At 43.3% G+C, this 21298-nt stretch overlaps 2 protein-coding genes across 4 annotated transcripts in view; one reads left to right on the top strand and one right to left on the bottom strand.

Annotated features, from left to right (window-relative positions):
* The window catches only part of LOC132464590 (Fanconi anemia group A protein), an 84510-nt gene extending 68889 nt beyond the window's left edge, over positions 1-15621 (top strand). For both annotated transcript variants that reach the window (XM_060061055.1, XM_060061054.1), the window contains exons 26-42: positions 1451-1547; positions 2976-3203; positions 4161-4234; positions 7390-7545; positions 7924-7996; positions 8411-8565; positions 9322-9430; positions 9634-9693; positions 9783-9887; positions 10347-10462; positions 11435-11603; positions 13434-13496; positions 14193-14292; positions 14504-14579; positions 14715-14865; positions 14988-15086; positions 15180-15621. In XM_060061055.1, coding sequence (XP_059917038.1) covers positions 1451-1547; positions 2976-3203; positions 4161-4234; positions 7390-7545; positions 7924-7996; positions 8411-8565; positions 9322-9430; positions 9634-9693; positions 9783-9887; positions 10347-10462; positions 11435-11603; positions 13434-13496; positions 14193-14292; positions 14504-14579; positions 14715-14865; positions 14988-15086; positions 15180-15281 — 1933 coding nt within the window. In that variant the 3' untranslated portion in view covers positions 15282-15621. The remainder of the gene's footprint in view (positions 1-1450; positions 1548-2975; positions 3204-4160; positions 4235-7389; positions 7546-7923; positions 7997-8410; positions 8566-9321; positions 9431-9633; positions 9694-9782; positions 9888-10346; positions 10463-11434; positions 11604-13433; positions 13497-14192; positions 14293-14503; positions 14580-14714; positions 14866-14987; positions 15087-15179) is intronic.
* On the bottom strand, positions 15508-21188 carry znf276 (zinc finger protein 276). 2 transcript variants are annotated; one of them, XM_060061063.1, is made up of 12 exons: positions 20806-21188; positions 20440-20621; positions 19956-20268; positions 19790-19836; positions 19220-19627; positions 18701-18779; positions 18440-18526; positions 18171-18290; positions 17881-17956; positions 17636-17753; positions 17100-17199; positions 15508-16758 (listed from the first exon to the last, which is right to left on the bottom strand). In XM_060061063.1, the coding sequence occupies exons 2-12, from the start codon at positions 20492-20494 to the stop codon at positions 16470-16472; spliced, it is 1692 nt and encodes a 563-aa protein (XP_059917046.1). In that variant the 5' UTR covers positions 20495-20621; positions 20806-21188; the 3' UTR covers positions 15508-16469. The 2 variants fall into 2 exon arrangements, with proteins under 2 accessions (XP_059917046.1, XP_059917045.1); XM_060061062.1 differs by having other exon boundaries at positions 20440-21188.
* Between the last annotated feature and the right edge of the window lie 110 nt (positions 21189-21298).

Raw genomic sequence — 21298 nt, 5'->3', positions numbered from 1 at the left:
TTCAATTCTATTTAAGCATTTTGCTGTGCATCTGCTACGCATTAGGAGGGCTCAGTGTAGCAGCTCTCATTGATGAGAGTGGGAGTGTTTCCTTACAGCTCGACGCAATGCTATGCAACGCAATGCTTGCATGCCCAGTCTAGCAGGGGGGTTATAAAGACGATGAAGATGTTTTTTATGCAGTTAATAACGTTGGAATAGCCTCAACTTGGGTCTAGTGATACGCATCCAAAGTTTAATGACCGTATGTCAAAGATGAGAGGAGTTGTGCTTCTTCAAAGTTTTCTATCGGTTACTGTTGCGCCCCCTATGGTCCTATTTGGATTAACTTTACCCTGGTTAATCCTGACCTATGTCTTCACCTAATGGTGTCCATGCTTTTGCAAACCAAGCCCCCTAGCCTGAAAGGTGAAACGTTGATTCTGATGGTCTTGTTGTGCTCCTAACTAATATCTAGGGTGACAATTATATAAACGTTTTTAATGTGACCTCATTTTTATTTCCTTGACCTGCTTGTGCATTATTGGGAGCTCACAAGCAGAAACAGATCTTAATTATTGACTTTTGACATTTCCGATGCATTTTAGATCTACATTTCTATTAAGTCATTTGGCGGATGCTTTTGTCCAAAGCATCTTACGAGCTGATAACAAACAGAAAAGTCCTGAATCACCAAGTTGTATCTATCTCCTCTTAAAAGGTTATCCTAAATAGTCAAATAAAGAGTTGTTATTCTAATAAACGTATTCAAATAATGATAAAGATCAATATTATTTTGGCCCCTAATTACAGATGGACCCTGGGCCCTCCCTTAGGATGGTCTTTTAATTTGCTCTTCAGGGGGACAAAGAGTTGCAGGAGCTGTTGTTACAATTAACATGTTTTTGTCGCGCAAGTGTACATCCAGGAACACTGCACAGCCCTTCATGTAAAGTGCAATACCCCTAATTCTCATTGTTGGTAAAGTTATTCTGCTGGAGATTCAAAACGTTTTAAAAAATCTAATAAAGAGTTGTTATTTTATTTGATTTAGCAAAGATCAAGATTATTTTGGCCCCTAATTACAGATGGACCCTGGGCTCTCCCTTAGGATGGTATTTTAATTTGCTCTTCAGGGGGACGAAGAGTTGCATGACCTGTTGTTACAATGAAGTTGTTTTTGTGGCGCAAGTGTGCATCCAGGAAAACTGCACACGTAAAGTCCGTACCCCTAATTGTCATTGTTGGAAAAGGGCTCATTAGAGATAACTCTCATGGGCTCTTATCATCAGTCGACATGTAAGTGACAAACAGTTCATGTGGGGTCATTTCATCATACTGGAAACCAGGCCCAATTTTGAAAGCTGACTTGACAGTTTATGAAGTGTAACCATAAACACACATACTCACACACAGTGAGTATGTGTACTAACGCAACAGTTGACCAATGTGACTTTTTTCATTATTATAGGACCTCCGTGGCCGCTGTGTGCTATGGTATCTGCAGAAGCAACCTACTACCGCTACAAGAGCTGCAGGACTATATACCCACAGGCCTTGTAAAGAAGGTACAACCACTTGATGCTCACACATATGCTGCACTGTCAAACATTCCAACCAAAGCTGCTGCAGATGTTGAACATTGCATCTTGTCCACCTCGATGTGTGATGGATAGATGAGCAATATTTGCTACAGTCGACTGGGTAGGCTGGTAGACTGATCTATCCAGTACCTAGTCGCCTGGGGCACCGAAACCGCCAGCGCCGGCCCTGGAAACGCCCATTTGTGGTCATAAGAGTCAAGGGTCATAAGAGCCAGATTGTCGAAACCGGTGTAAGGCTAATCTTACTCACACCTGGTGGCATGTCATGGGACCTTTACGATTATGCAGTCCTCTTTTTAACTCCTGGCTTGCTCGCCAAATGTAGAAGTTAAGATCTGATGTAGTTCGCTTCTTAACTCTGGTCTTGCTCGCTAAATGTAGAAGTAAGAATCAAATCAAGGAGCAGTTTCCAGTCCATTGTCCTAAATAGACCATAGAGCCAAGATGCAATGTTCAATGTTTAATTCATGGGCTCAGGCAGGATTCACAAAACAACCAGCACAGTCTTTCAGTGATACTCTTTCATGTGTCCTTATTCTGAGTGTTAATCCTGCATGCTCCTATTATTTTCCTGAAGGACTGTGCTAGTTGTTTTGGGTGTCGTGCCTGAGCCCAGAATAAAGGATTGAACATTGCATCTATGCTCTAGAGCAGGGATGGGCAACTTTCATGATAAAGAGGGCCACATTTTTCATCATAACCATCGGAGGGCCACATGACTGCACACTTCAACTAAACGTGAGCTGAGAGAAGCTACACAATTTTGAATTTGGTAGATATGATTTCCTGTATTCTGGTGCATTTTGGGGATGGCCACTACCTAAAAAATCATCCAGAATCATAACCTATGTACGGTATGTTAATTGAACCAACATACATTAATTTCATGTTTTCCATGCTCAAACAGCCACATGAATGGTCAGTATTTTTATCAGTGCAAAGGGCTCACATACATCATCATTCAATGAAGTCAAAAAACTGAAAAACAGTGGCCCAACATTAAGTGCAACAACTCAATGAACTCAAACCCAACAAGCAGTTGTAGTAGTTGTAGTGGCGACTTAAGTGGATATCTTTAATGACTGATATCGCTTCTAAGCAAACTAGACGCATGGGTTTGCCTTCGAATTCTATGAATTCTTCTCATCTTTCTTGACCGAGTTTTCTGTAACTCGATCAATTATTATTATTATTTTTTTTTATTATGTGCGGGCCTGACTGAGTGAGGACGCGGGCCGCACGCATGCTGCCCATCCCTGCTCTAGAGTCTATGGTTTATTTGGGGCAACAGACTAGAAACTGCATCTTGATACTATCCTAACTTCTCCTCTGGTTGTAGTGATTGTAGCTCAACAGAAACGGCAGAACCTGATACGTGTGCTTTGTGTTCAGCTCCTGTACCTCGTCCCGAGATTGTTGCCTGAAGCTCGCAGGGCCCCACTGAGTGCCCCCTCCCCTGAGACCCTCAGGGAGCCCCCTCCGGTTGACGGGGGGCAGGAGTGGGACCCCAGGTGTTGGGGAGGCACCGCTGGCACCTGCGTGGCCACATGGAGGAATTCTGCCTTGCAGCTTTGGAGGAACCCCACCTTCGGCCAACTGGCACAGCTACCGCAATACAGGGTGAGGGGGAGGAGGGCATTTTCAATACATTTCCCATTGTGTGTGAAATGTTGGCTTGTAAAACTACTAGGCCATCCCTCCAAGGAGTGAAGGGACACTACTGTCTCTTCTCAAGGTTTCTTCCGTGTTTATTCAAGTACTTTTTTCTTGACCTTTTGCAGAAAGGTATTTTCATAAATACATGGCCTCCAAAGCCAAACAATTGCAATTGCACAATACGGACATCAGATGGCGACAAATATAATGTATCCTGATTGGAGGTGATTTACTTAATTCCTCTGAAACTCTCTTAGTTGCTATTGATTTTACAAAATCTTTAGTTTCAAAATTGAGCCATGACACCGGATAATCCTTTTATTTTGGTTTAATGCATTCAAAAACAACTTTGAAGACATAAACAACAAAAGTAAGACATATTTCTTTGGTCTTAAAAAAAAAGGGAAGTTTGTTCTTCATGTTTTTTGCCTCTAGTTTAGCAAATTTTAATCAGAGAATGATATGGTTTGGACTGGTTTAATAAGTCTCTGCCTTCACACAATATATATAGTGTGTATATTATATTACGGTATTGCTGTTCACGTAACTATTTTTGTATCATGCTTCTTATTTGGTTTGGGATTGGAATCTTCTTTAGTTTAGATAACAATGATAAAAAAATATATACAATGCTTTCTCATGTGTTTAAACGCTGTAAAACGTCTTTGCAATTTGGGACGGGCTTAGCCCAGACACGGGCCATTTCGGGATGAAGAGGGCCATACAAATAAAATTGACTAGACTTGACTAGAAGCTCAAATGCATAGTATCAGCAACACCTCTTGTCCAACACTGCTTTTTACAAAGGCTGGGAATTGCTAGAAATGGCAGACAAAGGCAAGGAAAATTATTTTTAAAATGTGTTGGGGTTTGGATAGATGAGGAATGATGCAACGATTATTTTTTTTCCCCTTTATCAAGTTGTCTTTGTCGGAGTGGCTGGCGGCTGAACTAAGAGTACAGCGAAATGAAGATTTCTTATCTGACCAAGATAGGTAACGCCTCAATGCATATACTCACAACCAGTGTTGGGAATAACGCCGTTTAAAAGAACGGCGTTACGTAACGCCGTTATTTTTTCAGTAACGGGGTAATCTAACTAATTACTATTTCCGTCGTTACAACGCCGTTACCGTTACTGTACGAAAAATGCAGTGCGTTACTATGAATTGATTGAATAAACTGCGTAATCCGAACGCCCCCCTGGCTCCAAACACAAACTGCAAGTGAGGAGATCGGGTGGCTTAACAACGAGATAAGCTATTATGATTGGCTAAGGCAGAGTCATGTTTCATGGTAGCCAATCGGAGCCAGTGTTTTTACACACAAGCCAGGACACGCGCGCCACACACACGCAAACGCACACACCAAACCGATTCGATGAAGCAGCAGAAATGGCGGGTCTGGACCAATCCGATGAAAAGTTGGAATTTTCTGTAGTATCTGGAAGATGTTCCACAGCCTTTGCAACCAAGCAAATTGAAATCCAGGCCCCATCCACAATGAAAATGATCACCGTCCACACTATCGTTTTCATATCGTTTTCAGAATGTTTTGCATCCACGTTCCACACTGAAATCATTTTGATAAACAGTTGTTGTCATGGTTACGTTACTCCGCCACGCCTCTCTGTTAAGATTACAGGCGCACGATCAGATGATATTTACAGTTGATCAGCTGGTTAATCATTTTCGACCCGGTCTTGTCCAGAAACGCCGCTCCAAGTAGGCTACGGTTTGAACTGTCGTCTTTTTTTTTTTGTTTTACCATCACTTAAGAACATTAAGTACAGCGCTCGCCTCCGGCGTTGGAGCAACGAATATGTTTGACTCAATATGTCGAGTTGTTTCTGGAGATAAATTAGTACAATGTACAGAGAGATCCTCATTTGCATTTCACCTGCCATTCTTTTGATGAGCTTCTCGGTCTATAGCGCAAGCTTGTGGCAGTGTCATGGCAGTGTCATGGCAATCGAACGTCATCGTTTCTGAAAGCCTCCGTCTGTCCGCACTACAACGCGAACCCATCGTTTTCACATTCATCCACCTCAGCGATCGTTTTCAGTGTCGGAATTCTCTGTTTTAGTTTGGACGGAAGGACTAAAAAGGATGAATATTGATGCATTTGTAGATTTACCCGGGTTAGTGTGGACAGGGCCTCAGTTGGAAGCATATCAGGGCCTTGAATGGGCAGTTCAACCATTTAACACATTAAGGCCAAGTGAAAACTGCTCAGAAAAATCCAAATCTTTCACATATAGCAACTTTCTTTTTTTTAAAGTAACGCAAATAGTTACTTTCCCTGGTAACTAGTTACTTTTATTATAGAGTAATTCAGTTACTAACTCAGTTACTTTTTGGAACAAGTAGTGAGTAACTATAACTGATTACTTTTTTAAAGTAACGTTCCCAACACTGCTCACAACACACACACATGCATGCGCACACGCGTACACATGACAATGAACATAGCCACACACACACACACACAAACTGAACATAGCCACACACACACACACACACACACACACACACACACACACACACACACACACACACTGAACATAGCCACACGCACACACACTGAACATAGCCACACGCACACACACTGAACATAGCCACACGCACACACACAGAAATTAGCCACACACACACACACTGAACATAGCCACACACACATGCACACACACTGAACATAGCCGAAAACACACACACACACACACACACACACATAATAATAATAATAATAATAATAATAATAATAATAATAATAATGGATTGAATTTATATAGCGCTTTTCTAGACACTCAAAGACGCTTTACAATGAAGGGGGGACCTCACAAACCACCACCAGTGTGTAGGACCTTGGGTGATGCACGGCAGCCAATCTGCGCCAGAACGCTCACCAGACAGCAGCTTGAGGTGGAGAGTGAGGGAATTAATGAGTCGGCCAATTACACCGGAGGATGATTAGGGGGCCAGATTGAATGAGCCTGATTGGGCCAGGACACCGGGGAAACCCCTACTCTTTGCGATAAGTGCCCTGGGATCTTTTATGACCTCGGTGAGTCAGGACCTCGGTTTTACGTCTCCTCCGGTCGACGGCGCCTTCCGCAGCACAGTGTCCCCGTCACTGCACTGGGGCATCGGGATTGATGTTAAAGGTCCCATGACATGCTATTTTATGTATTCTTAATATAGGTATTAGTGGGCAACTAACACAGTATTCAAAGACGTTCCCGAAATTCAGCCGTGGTGCAGAGTTACAGCCACTCCAAGCCAGTCGCACATTGAGCTTCCCCCAAATGCGCTGTTTTGGTGTCTGTAGCTATAATGCAAATGAGGAGGAGCGAGGCGGGTCAAGGAGGAGGGTGGGGGTGTGGCCCTGAGCAGCTTGCAGCCACGGTACCATGCGCTCTGTTTACAGTGGATGTATCGCAATGGCGAGGCGCACACAGCCTGTTCTGTAAATATTCTAGAACACACGGGAGTCCTGGAGCTCATACCTAAATATTATCATATAGCCTACATAGATATCTATATCATATAATATATATTATCCCGGCCAAAAGCTGTGTGAGCCGATATTATGAATCTCAAACGACCGCGTTGGGTTCTCCGACGTTCCTGGTTCTTCCACGTCCACATCAATGTGAAGTAGACTGAACCGCGAAAAGGAGGAGAAAGGGATTGTTGCCGGGCAGCGCTTAGGCACCTCCGCCTCCGGCGGTGGTCCCTCAACGGGGCTCAAGCGGGAGACATTCGCCGCCAACAATCCCTTTCTCCTCCATGTCGTGGTTCATGTTCTTGAGGGAGTCAAAGCCAAGGGGAGGTTGTATCGTGAACCTACGGACTTCAGTGGGGGTTTCATTCCGTCTGTGCACGGCACCTTCTCAACGAGCAGGTGTGCGCCTGCAGCCAGAGGGGGCGCCAAAATACCTATTCCCCACACAATGTTATGTAGTACGTCATTGATAACCGCTACGCAGCGCGATTTATTTTTTTACCGCTCGTGGCGCCCCCCATGTGATTTGGCGCCCCCCACAAATATCCCGTTCCGGGCGGCTGCCTGGTTCGCCCGTACCTAAAACCGCCACTGCACACACACACACAATCGTTGCGTTTCATTTTCTGACGTGTGTGTGATCTAGGCAGGAGTACCAGCGGTGGGCCTGCATGGAGTGCTACCTCTCTGGTCCTGTGGAGCAGGGGGGCTGCGGAGGGGACATGAGAGCTCTGTGCACCCTCATACTCAACGCCATCATGGACCAGCAAGAAGGGTCCCCTCAGGACCTCCTCTCCAACAGGTCCTGAAAGTAATTCAATCAGTAAAAGGGTTTTGCGTCAATGTGGTTACTGCTTACAATTCTTTTTTTGTCTTTGAGAGAACACAAGAACTAAAACCTCATTCTACTCCTGGATAAAATACGATTGTCTTTATTAATCCCAACAGGAAATTCAGGACCATTTGTACGCTGATAAATCAGAATATTATGAACCGTTCATAACTAAATCTGCAGATGATAAGTCTGGAGGTTTTTAAACAAGAGAGTTAAACAATCTTAAAACAGTGGATGGATGGACATTGTCGGCAAGTTCCTATACTGTATGGACATACAGTATAGGAACTTAAATTAGGGAACCTTTTCTGAAGGCCAATGTGTTTGGCTCAATGTTTCCTACAGAAGCCTGGGGAGAAGTAGCCCAAGACTTCAAGATACAGGCACATGTCTACCAGACATCCTATCTAGATTACAGGTCTGTGTTTGCATACATTTGTAAAAGTAAAAAAAAAAACACTTAAGTGCAACATTTGCATCATAAGCTTCATGTTTAGAATGTAGAATGTCCTTCTCCTGCTTATCTTGTACTCTATGGCCCAATCCCATTTCTAATCCCCTACCCCTCCCCCCTTGTTTTGAAGGGGTAAGGGGAAGGGGGGAGGGGTAAGGGGTAGAAATGGGATTGGGCCTATGTTGAGGTGCAGCTTTTGATGCCCTCATGGAACCATTTTCCTTAAGGCTTCCTTAACAAACTGTGGAGCAATGACCTATTATTTAACTGTCACATGATTATAAGAAATATCCATACTCCAGGACCTACCTCCCATCTCACAATGTATCAGTCGTTTTGGGGTTTTCTACTCACTTAGATATCATTGTGTTTTTCCAGGAGTTGGTTTATGAGATGCAACTGAGCGGTCATAGAGGCAAGGAGGAGGTACGTCAGCTCCTCTTTGAGCTGCTCTCCGTGAGGTGCTCCTCCTCTGACTCACAGGGCATCGGCAGAGAGCTACGCCTGCAGCAAACATTACACGCATGGAATAGGTACATACACACACTCGACCCTGTTCACCGCTCAATACCCTGTCATCCAGCACACTATTGAACTGGCTCAGGTCACATTCACAAAATAGGAACTACTTTGTCTCCATTTGTAACTGTGTATCTGAACTAACTAACGTTCCGTGTGGAGTTAGTACCCAAGGGTACAATCCTAGGTCCATCTTTATTCAGCCTCTACATGATCCCTCTACAACTAATGATCCAAAATAACAACATTGGTAACCATTGTTATGCGAACGTTAAGTAATTCCATCTTTGTGTTATTATGGATTACGATAAAATTGTCAACACCCACTAGTTGGTGATAACATTGACCAACTATCACTTAAGAACTGACTAAGAGGACTCATGTCTAATCAAGACTTTGAAAAACGTGGGATCTTTCCAGGTCTTTTTCAGATGCAGCTTATAGAGTTCTAAAAATTACCTATTTTTTTTGACACATTACACCAATTCTAGAATTCCTGAATTGGCTCCCAGTGTGTCAGGATTCATTTCAAAACGGTTAAGGTCAAAGTATATTACTGAAATGATGCTATTCAACACATAGCTACACTAAACTTCCTAAAGATCTGAGAATTGCCTCAACTCTGACTACATTTAAAGCAAAGTTAAAAACTTTAACCTTGTATGACATGTTTTATTGTATGACATGTTTTATCTGAACCCCATGGAGTCTTCCTTGTTTATGAAATGTGCTAGATAATAAAGTTGACTCGACTTGACTTTGTGTCACAGAGTTCTCCTAGCCCTCCCAGCGGAGTTGTTGGTTGTTGCAGTGAGGAACGCAGACCAGAGATGGACTCTGAACTTCCACAGTTGCATAGAGCATGTCAACCAGTATCAGGTGAGCAGATGTACTACTTGATGAGCTGTGATGTTTAGTCAGATCTGCTTCAGGTGTTGTTTATGTATAAAATATGCAGTTGCACACATACCATTAGCATAGAAACTAATAACATTCACGTGTGTGTGTGTGCGCGCGTGTGTGTGTGTGTGCGTGCATGTGTGTTCCCCCTGCTTTCCTTCGGGTCTGCGTGTGTGCATCAGAGGAGGCTGTGCTCTCCGGCTGCAGTGCTGCCCTACCATGTCACGTCACACCTTCTGAGGGTGAGATCCCAGATCGCCCGTCTACACTGCCCCACACACATCTCTCTGCTCCCATCCTTCAGTACTGACGTAATCCCCCCCCCCCCCAGGGTATGCTGAGCGCCAGTGCGCGGTGTGCCAGCTCCTCCACGGAGGTCAACAGGGCGTGGTCTGGGGTCCCCCTGCGCTGTCCTCTGCTTCTCGTCTCCACCGTGGTACACAGACGTTGATGTGAACTGGACTCTAAGCTCCAAACAATATCCTATAGTTAATGATGAGCCTACCCTGTCCTGGTATAACTAGCGAGTCCTTTAGATCTTTAGCATCTATTTCAACACAGTCTGGACAACAGCTTTCCATTTCGTTATTTCTATGGAGAATTTCTATTTCTACTATCTATTATCTATACAAAATATATATTCCACTGCAGTATGTTGCATACAACTTCTTGACTCTTGAATTTGGCGTGACGTCCCACATCTCACTTCCCGCTTCAAAAGGTGGTGGAAGTCATTGTGGTCATTCCGATCAATTACTCTTAAACTCAGTGTGTGTGTGTGTGTGTGTGTGTGTGTGTGTGTGTGTGTGTGTGTGTGTGTGTGTGTGTGTGTGTGTGTGTGTGTGTGTGTGTGTGTGTGTGTGTGTGTGTGTGTGTGTGTGTGTGTCCTGTACAGCACTGGTGGGGTCGACTGTCACCTATGCTGACATCTGTGTGGCAGCGTCTCCGTGATGAAGACCCGCTGCCAGAGCTGCTGAAGACCATCCCTGACTGTCTGCACTGGGCCCTTGTGTAACCATTTTCCTTTAATCATCCTTAAAGAACTACGGAGCAATGTCCTATTCTTTTACTGTCGCATGATTGTAAGAAATATCAATACTCCAGGACATACGTACCTCTTACCTCACAGTGTATCGTAGGTCTTGAGTCTCACACAGACAAGAATTGTCATTTTCTAGTTCGGGCTTTTATGGTTTGTTAGTTTCCCGGATCAGACTTAAGATCAATATCTAAAGTCTTATTGGCAGGCAAGCTCAATATGGGGGAACAGGGCATCATGTTAGGATCTGTAAGCGTGATATTGGTGAACACAATCTCGGCCAGCAGTAATAAACTGTTCAAATTGTCTGTAAAGATTTCAAATCAACACTGTGTAGTCTGGCCGCTGCAGAAAGACTTATTAAATCCCCTTCTGAAAGCTTCATCCTCTCCCGCAAATTCGGTTTCTTTTGTTGAACAGCTTCCTTAACGAAACACCCAACACGGCGTGACTCCTCTGAGATTAATAGTAGTAATGTGGAAGAAACAATATGCATTGTGAGCAGTTCAAGCTTAATGCTGCGCTGAATCATCCATCTGGATACATCTGGAACTCCATCCCCCTGGCCATCCGTAACTCTGATTCACTGCAGTCTTTCAAAAGTCAACTCAAAACACATCTCTTCAACATCACTTACAACACCTGACAAAAAAAATTCACTCTCTCTCTTTCTCATTGTCCTATCTTTCTCTGTATTGTTGTTTTGGGAATATTTGTATGTATGCATGTATGTACTATACTGTTCATTTGTATCCTTTTTGTTTTGTGTTTTTTTTGTAAAGCGTCTTTGGGTACCGAGAAAAGCGCTATATAAAACCAATGTATTATTATTATTATTATTATTATCTGAACTGTGTAACATAACACTTGGGCTTTCCAGGCAATATGTTGATCCTATTGACTTTACCATGTGTTGAATGTGTCTTCTATCTCACCATCTGCAGCTCACAGCAGGCGGCGCTGTCTCCACTGCCTGAAGCTCCAGCTCTGCTGTTGGCTGCCAGTCTGCACCTCGCCAGGGGAGGCCAGGGGGGTCTGCAAGGGAAGAAGGGGCAGGCTTTCAGGGAAACGTTGGAAACACTAGTGCAAACGAAGGACAAGCACTGCACACAGGTGGGAAAGAACTGCTTTTACCTGTCACTCTGCCTGGGCCATGTTGCAAGCCATAGGGGACTATGGCTGTGTTCCACTTGGGTATCAGTTCCCTAATCCCTATGGTTCCTTGTACTGAACACAAATTATTAAGGGTTTAAATGAGGGTCTTGCTATGGCTGAACTACTGAAAGCCCAGTGCCTTCAGCTGCCTAAAGACCTAGGTCCACTTACAAGACAGTGAGCGCCAAGAAGAGGTCTAAAGCAGGAATTACATTGGATGCAGATTTGAGAGGTGGAGAGGGTTGAAGTTGGACTGCGAGGTGGTCACATCACCCTGTGGCAGCTAATTTGCATACAAAAGAGTATATGCCGACTTTTTTTGAATATAACTGTTGAATATAAAAAACACTACGATTCTGGGTGCGGAAATAATTGTCCTTTATTGTTCACTTATTTTACAGTGCTTTGGGGATGAATGGTGCACTTTATAGGAAACAAGATTTAATCTGGCAAATTCTTAAAAAGCCCTACAAAATTGTGACTTCTCATATGGATCTAAATAGGTCACAAGTGAAACAATTTGAGCATGGCAGTAGTGGTGGTCTGACCTTGTGTCTGTGTTATCTTTTGTTCTATGTCATGTAATGACGTTGAGTGTGATTTTGTTTACCAGATGAGTGACTACTAGCTGTGAAACCTCTCCCCCCCTATCTCTGAACAAGCATAAAGCTTAAATATAGATTTTTGGTTTGTTTTTGACAAATGTTGTGACTCAATTCCAGTTCAACCTAACCTTGTGACCACCTTGGACTGCGAGGTGGTCACATCACCCTGTGGCAGCTAATTTGCATACAAAAGAGTATGCCGACTTTTTTTGAATATAACTGTTGAATATAAAAAACACTACGATTCTGGGTGCGGAAATAATTGTCCTTTATTGTTCACTTATTTTACAGTGCTTTGGGGATGAATGGTGCACTTTATAGGAAACAAGATTTAATCTGGCAAATTCTTTAAAAGCCCTACAAAATTGTGACTTCTCATATGGATCTAAATAGGTCACAAGTGAAACAATTTGAGCATGGCAGTAGTGGTGGTCTGACCTTGTGTCTGTGTTATCTTTTGTTCTATGTCATGTAATGACGTTGAGTGTGATTTTGTTTACCAGATGAGTGACTACTAGCTGTGAAACCTCTCCCCCCCTATCTCTGAACAAGCATAAAGCTTAAATATAGATTTTTGGTTTGTTTTTGACAAATGTTGTGACTCAATTCCAGTTCAACCTAACCTTGTGACCACCTTGGACTGCGAGGTGGTCACATCACCCTGTGGCAGCTAATTTGCATACAAAAGAGTATGCCGACTTTTTTTGAATATAACTTGAATATAAAAAACACTACGATTCTGGGTGCGGAAATAATTGTCCTTTATTGTTCACTTATTTTACAGTGCTTTGGGGATGAATGGTGCACTTTATAGGAAACAAGATTTAATCTGGCAAATTCTTTAAAAGCCCTACAAAATTGTGACTTCTCATATGGATCTAAATAGGTCACAAGTGAAACAATTTGAGCATGGCAGTAGTGGTGGTCTGACCTTGTGTCTGTGTTATCTTTTGTTCTATGTCATGTAATGACGTTGAGTGTGATTTTGTTTACCAGATGTTTACTAGCTTTGAAACCTCTCCCCCCCTATCTCTGAACAAGCATAAAGCTTAAATATAGATTTTTGGTTTGTTTTTGACAAATGTTGTGACTCAATTCCAGTTCAACCTAACCTTGTGTGTGTGAGTGTGTGTGTTTCAAACCTTAAACCTCTCAATATATCAATGCTATGATTTCATTCCAGGTGTTGGTCTTTCTACTTTTCCTCTGTGTGACCGACACTCTGGCAACAGTTCTCTACCCCGAGGTAATGCCCAGATGAACACACAAACTGAAACTAATGGGTGTCTCAAGCTCTCACACAAACACTGGCCTTCAGCGAAAATGTATACAATAAGGCAAACTTTACAAATATGATAGATTTAAGTTTGGCGACCTGATACACTCTATTGACGAGCCTACCAGTATACGTGCATCAATACACATACATGTATGTATGTATGTATGTATGTATGTATGTATATATATATATATATATGTATGTATGTATGTATGTATGTATGTATATATGTATATACATATATATATATGTATGTATATATGTATATATATATATATATATATATATATATATATATGTATGTATATATGTATATATATGTATGTATATATGTATATATATGTATGTGTATGTATGTATATGTATGTATATGTATATGTATGTATATGTATGTATATGTATATGTATATATATATATATATGTATATATACATATATACATACATATATACATACATACATACGTGTGTGTGTGTGTGTATGTATATATATGTGTGTATGTATATATATGTGTATATGTATATGTATATATATACATATGTATATATGTATGTATATATATGTATATGTGTGTGTGTAACACGTAACTAACTACCGGTAGTCATAAAAAACATAATTCAAAAAATATGAACTAGTTGATCCCCTTGTGCTGTTTGTGCATAGGAGTCCGGCAGGCTGGGGTCCAGGGAGATGTGCACCGACCTCCTGGCGGTGCTCGTGGACTCTCAGGACTGGCATCTTATATTCAAGATTCAGCCAGCCGGTACACTGAACTGCCTGCCTCTGTCCTCCCAGGCACTTAGAGACAAAGTCCAAATTCATAGTGTTAACTCATCAGACGATGGTAACCGGAAGCTGTGGCAAGACTTTATCTTCGCTGAATGATCGTTCAGTTAGAACTCTTCTACATCTTTGTGCTTTTTTTTAAATCACTGACATACACACTCACTGATCCCCCCCCCCCCTTTTACTAGATCAAGGTCCTTACCAGGCTGTTACCATGGCAACGCTGGATGAGTACACACGACTGAGGTCATTTGCATTCTACAGGTGATTATCTTTTTACTCATGTCACCACATTTCCACAGCAGTGAGACAGCAAAATGGAAACAATTGAATGTTTGTGTTTTGTTGATGTTGTAAGAAGGCAAAATGCAGACCATGGGAATATGTTTATTCCTCCAGCGTGCTGCTGGAGCAGAGCCCTGAGCTGCTGAAGAGGGCCGTCTTGTGTCCGGGTTTCCTCCACACTGCCGCCCTCTGCTATGCCTACCTGTTTAAACTCTTCCTGGATGGACACGCACCCAATCTACTGGCTGAGCCCCATATCAATCAGGTGAGGGGCTATGGATTGAAACGTATTATATACAGTGGGTTTTAACTGTGCATCAACTCAGCTTTCTCTACCACAGCGGGACAGAACTGAAAGATGATGATGGATGTGTATCTTGTTGTCAGATGGAGCCTTCGCAGATCTTGGACCAAGCCCGGCAGTTTTTATTGAGGACCATATCCCAGACCCGCCCAACTGCTCTCTCCTCCTCCCAATATAGCCAGGTAGATTATGTCACAAGCAATGTGATGTGTGAAGCGGTGCATCTGTATTTCTAAACTGGACCTACAAACATGCGTCCCCCTGATGCGTTGCAGCTGGAGTCCCTGTGTGCGGAGCTGGACCCGGAGGTGGCTGCAGCCCTCTCCACACACCTCGGCCCCGCCGGGCTCAGCCAAGAGATGGACTTCCTGCTCTGACTCACTGGGAGGACCTTTGACCCGTGAGGCCGACAAGAAACCTCCCACCCCATCTTCAATTCACACTTTGGTGTTCTTGGACGTGGTGTTTTGGGGGATGTCATTTTGGCGTAGTTTTAACGATGTAGTTTCAGTGCTTATATTTATGGTCTTAGAAACAGACTGCTGCTCGAACATACATCAGTAACCCCTCTAAACATCAGGCAGCCCATGAACCACACACACATGACTTATAAAGTCTGTATTATACATTTGCATCTGCCATTGCACGGTTTACATTATATAGTTGAAATCATTTGTTTTATTCCTCAGAATAACTCAATAAAACCATCTTACGCAAGAGGTTCATGTTTCTACGAGTAGACAGTCCATGGAGCCGTCTGGAAGAACGGGTTGGCAACAATGAATAATTGAATATATGGTTTCAAATGTAGGAATTGGATGGTGTATTAGTAATGGAGAATACATTATTGTTTCAAAGCTAAAAAGTTAAGATTCAAGAGGATTTGTGGAAATGGTATAGCCATCCGTCAGCTATTCGTTAAATGTGTTGTGAAAATATGCATTTCAAGTTGACTGCGCCGGCTTCTGTATGAGACTTAAGGATTTAGTCCACTCCCAGCTCATTACGGAATCCATCCTGCCCGTCAATCAAAGGTGTGTGAAATGCAAGACTTCAGAATGTCGGAGAAACGTAGGGGAAATTTTTCTGTTTGATAGTTCTAGTATCACTCTGCTGCTGTCAGTGGTGCTCTTTAAGGAATAAATGTGTATTCAATATGCATAGTGCTTAAATGAGACCATAACTCCCATAACGATTACAGTTCCGGTTTTGATGGCCAGCAAGGCCAACACTATGCTTCAGCTAGTAACCTTTACTCTCCTTGGAGCTCCAGGCTGTAGTTTTTACCCTTCTTCAACCTGTCCTACATATCAAAATGGGGATATGATGACTTATCTTCTACTGTTTACACCCTGTTTAGCTGCTTAGATGGTTTTCTTTAAATCATTGTTGGCATCAGTTTGTCAATCAGGATGGTCTGATATTGTAAACAAGGAGAACATGGCGTATCCCTCCGAGATCAGAACCCATGTAAACACGGTGTCTTTGTCCACAAAGGACAAGGGACCCACGGCCCCCCGAACAAATCCCTGAAGCTGTCGGGGCAGACGGTCGTTGCTCCAGGGTCATCTCTCCTGTTCTGGCTGATGGGCCCCCTCTCCCGTCTCTGTGACTGCGTGCGAGTCCGAGTACAGCTGGCTGGGCGTGGGCTGCTGCTGGAGGGGGACCCCTCTCAGGGCCTCCCCCTGGGTCAGCAGGTGGACCATGGACATGTGGACGTTGAGGTTGTGGGCCTTCTCAAAGCGCTTGCTGCACAGGACGCAGGCAAACTCCAGATCGGCTTCGGCCTTGTGCTTGGTCATGTGGTACTTGAGAGAGGCGCGCTGGCGGCACTGGAAGCCACACACTTCACACCTGGGAGAGAAGGAGGGCACTGAGGTGGGATCGATTTTCGATTGGCAGTTTGAAAGAAAGTTACGTTCAGCTTGTATAAAGGACTTTGTGTTGGCGGTCAAAATTAATAGTTTCACTAAACACAGGATCACAATGACATTTTGGTCAGTATATTTTTTGTTTACTTTGTGGTGGAAGTCGGGTGGCTGATATTAAGAGAAATTTACAAAATGGGAAAAATAATGCTTAAAAAAAAGGAGGATTGAAATAGCTCAAGGGGCAATAATTGTGCGACAACTGCTCGATATCCTGGTTTAGAAGGTTTGGAGGAGCCAAGATTGTATGACTGAGGACCTACTTACTGCAGTGGCTTAGCTCCAGAGTGACGCATCTGGTGGACTGATAGATGCTTCCTCTGCTTGAATGTCTGTCCACACTGGTCACAGATGTAGTTCCTCTCGTCTGAAAACACCACGATGACGTCAAAAACAGGACAAAAGGACGCATGAGAGGAGGATTAGTGTAGTGGTTTTTTTTTATCATTCAGATGCAATATTTTGCCATGATGGGGACAGAAAGAAGCAGCGGCACTGTACCAAGACACATTAGTAATGTCTTTTTTTATGACCCTGGCATCGTCCTGCTCATTCACATTGGGTGCAAGGTTACAGGTGTGTTACTAAACAGTCAATAAAAAGACCATTAAGACTGGGTAATTGTCACCCTGATACCAGAATACTTTTGAAAGAATTACTATTAGACACATATGTTGTTGCATTATTGTCATTATCAATGGATTTCTATGTCACAGTGAAAGAGTCCTGAGTTTGAGTGAAAGCCACTGCATTGCGGAGGAGGTGGTACCAAGACGGTAACGGAGACAAGGGACCTAATTCACCTGTGTGAATAAGCTTGACGTGTCGCTGCAGGTAGCGGTCAATCATAAAGATCTTGTTGCAGCCAGGATAAGGACAGGGCCGTTCTCGGTTCTCCTCGTGCTGCTCCTTTATGTGCTTCTAGAAACCAAATCAATACGAGAATATAATTATTAGCATTGCAACGATTTCAGTGGTTACACTTTGTCGTGGAATATTATAGCATTCTGTGTAACATAATACTTGGGAAACATGTATGAGGTCTGACCTTTAGCCCATCAGTAGCTCTGTATACTGCTGTGCATCCCTGATACGGACACTTGTAGATATTGGGTAGCTCTTCACTGAGAAACGACACAAATTGGTATTATTGTACAAATTAGATTGGAATTGTACTCTTTAGTTACTGAATGATTGTACAATGAAACTAAAAGGAAACTTTTCTAGACGAGACTGTCATTGAGGGATGAAATGTAATATGAGACAATGTTGTCCTGCATTGATGAGAAAATAAGCTGAAGTGTGAAATATGGACAAAGACTTAGATTTTAAACATACCCTTGAGGTTTGAACTTGTTCTTCCAGCCAGGCTTGGGTCCCGGTTTACCTCGGACCTTGGGCTCCTCTCGGGTGGCCGGGCCGCGCCTCCTCTTGCCTGGGCCCGTCACTCTCCGAGGCCTAGACGAAACACAAACATACACACAAAAAAGGAAGAGAGTGAGCTCTCAATATGAAAACATGGAATGTTGTGTTACTCAGACTAAATAAACCAATAGATCAAACTTTTGGGACAAGACAAGATTATGGAGTGCGGAAGAGGAGTTAACCTTTTATCCTGATAAGGCTGGAACAGTTCGTCGTCTGAGGCGTTTCTCTTCCTACCCTCATCAAAGTCCTCCTCAATAGATAGATCTCTGAAGCACAAATGAGTCATCACGCAGGACACAGACACATGCATGTTATTGTAGACCATGCTTTGTGCTTCACTAGACCTTAGTGTTGTCATAGTGATGCAAATGTTGAAGTGGGTGTGTAAGCGTTTATTTACATGCCTTCAGGTGTGTGTGTGTGTGTGTGTGCGCGCTAACCTGTCTGACATCTCGCCGTCTGCTGTCATGTTGCGCAGCTGTGCAGGAGGGAATGGGACCTGCTCACGACCTAGGAACTCTAAACAACAATAACAACCACGGTAAACAATAGCCAAAGAGAATAACACAACATGCGTTTATTCAAACTGTGGAAAATGTTATCATTGCAGGATTAACTTTGAAACCAAACGTTACTGGCATCTATGCTTTATGAATGTTCTCAGTGTATAACCATCGCAATTGTATACAGTACCAGCTTTGAAGGAGATTATAACATTTGATGTGGTAACTGTGTCACAGGGGGTATACACACACGCGCACACCAAGGAGGGGTCTGTTCTTCAGCCCAACATCCCACCAACAGATCTAACTGCTAAGCACCCCCGCCCCCCAACAGTGAACACAAATGGATCAACTGTGGTAAAAATAGTAGGCCTCTTGCACTAGCACTACTGGTCACCATTACCCGCTACAGAGAGAGGATTGTCCGATGGTGTGTAGGGAATCTTTGCTCCTCACCGTCTTCTGGGTACGCAGCGCCGTCCTTCCGGCCTGAGTGGTGTGTCCGATTAGCAGCTGCGGAAAGACTGGACCTGCCCCCGCCTACTTCATCATCCTGGTCTTCTTCTTCCTGTGTGTTGACATCTCCTTCGTCGCCCTCTTCACAGGCCCCTTTGCCGCCACCCAATAGAGCACAGCTTAGTTCCGCCACATATCCCGGATCACTATTAGTGCCAGCGGTGCGCTGCGTGTCCATGATGTGACTGTGACCACTCAAGCAGCCCCACACGGCCCGGACAGAGCCCCAGCACTGGCCCTCCAGCACCTCCTTGAGGTCAGGGCAGGAACGGCAGGCCTCCCCGTGGTGGTGAGCCCAGGACACCAGGCTGTGGAGGCACTTGCGGTCGGCCGTGAAAGACGGCGGCACTACGAACAGGAATGAAGAACAGCAGCAGTTAAATCGAATGGAGGATGCTTTTATTTGCGCAATTATTTTAAATCCGTGAACTCAATTGATGCAAAGTTTTCATTGTTTAGTTCTTATGTTTAGTTCTTATAACAAGGAGGAGAAAGAGGACAATCACATACTTGTCGAACTGAGATTCACCAATGACTGAGGACTCGTTTCATTCTTCCTGAAAAAGAGAAATGTTTGCCAACTAATAGCAAACTCGTATGGAAAATGGAATGTATATGTGTATATATGAATAAATACGGTTCCAAATATATTAATTATAGATTTGATCATATTTACCGGTCTCTAGCGTTTTCTTTGCCGACAGGCAGCAGGTTAACTCTCTGGAGAAACCTGAGCAGGACGCTGTGACATTTGTAGAAGTTGGTGTAACATTTCTTACAGACAAACTCTGACAGCCGGGGGTCTCGGTCCAGTGGGACCCCCACCAGCCTCTGGAAGTCATTGTGGAAGAGGAGGGGGGACTGAGGAGCACTGTCCTCATAGTCTGGGAGCTCGGCCAAATCCTTAGGCAACTTGTTAAAGGCGTGCCGTAAACTTCGTGGTGAGAATTTACCATGGCAGAGCCGACAGAGAGCTTGGGGTAGTCTACCTGTAGGCATTGAAACATGTTAGTATTCAGGGTCAGCATGTGACGAGGCTGGTGCAGTACAAAGACAGGACTGCAATGGCCTGGCCAAAGGCTTGACATGTGGCCAATGACAACTTGGCCAAATGTGAAGTAATCTCGTTCCAATTTAAAATAATAGAAGGACATTCCCACCTGATGTTTTTGATTTGCTGTCAATATGACTTTGTGTCACGCCGACTGCTGTCATGCTTAAGTTAAAACTTGCTGACTGCTCTGGTGATGGAGGGTTACTGTGATTAAAACCATGTTGTGGTGGGTTCGGCGTGGCTTTCTTTCGTGGTCGCCCTCTGTTTCCAGGTGATTTCTGGAACCCACTGGCAATAACGTTCACGGTTTTCTCTTGTGAAGGATCAGACAACCGCGCACGTTTGCTTTTCTTTTTCATGACTATTATTTCCAGAATAGTTAAACAAACAACAAATCTCGGATATAAAAATGCAAAACAGGATCATCTGTGGTACGTATAGTAGCTATCTTAACCAGAACAGGTCTAGTTACCTTTGCAAATTAAATGGACTTGCGAGTAAACGTTCGTCCTTACAACGTTACGGTGCAGTATTAAACCAAACTTAAATGCGCGTAGTTTTCGTAAACTCTAGCCAAGTAGAAATCTGGATTTGAAACGTTTGAAATCAGCTCCCAGATGTAAACATTGAAACCCGGAAGTTGTATGTACTTCAGGGACTAAAAGCTAGACAGCGCCACCCTTGCCAGAAAACTAAATTATTCGCGATACATATATTTATATAGATAAGTCATTTAAAATAAATAAATAATAATCATAGAATGCGTTGTTAACACATAAAGATTGAAATAAATAACGACGAATGTGCATTGCTCAACTTCTCTTTAAATCAATTTGATCAATGAATAAACGATCGACAATTGATATGTCGGTACATTCGCTCAATAAGCCTTTGCCTGCTGGACTGATTGAGCGAATTATTAATTTAGATTGTTAATTTAGAATTCGGTTTCATTTTTGCCCTGG

This window comes from Gadus macrocephalus, chromosome 9 (assembly GCF_031168955.1).
Source record: "Gadus macrocephalus chromosome 9, ASM3116895v1".
NCBI classification, from domain to species: domain Eukaryota; kingdom Metazoa; phylum Chordata; class Actinopteri; order Gadiformes; family Gadidae; genus Gadus; species Gadus macrocephalus.
The sequence above is the reverse complement of the archived record's forward strand: the minus strand, read 5'-3'. Positions and strand labels throughout refer to the sequence as shown.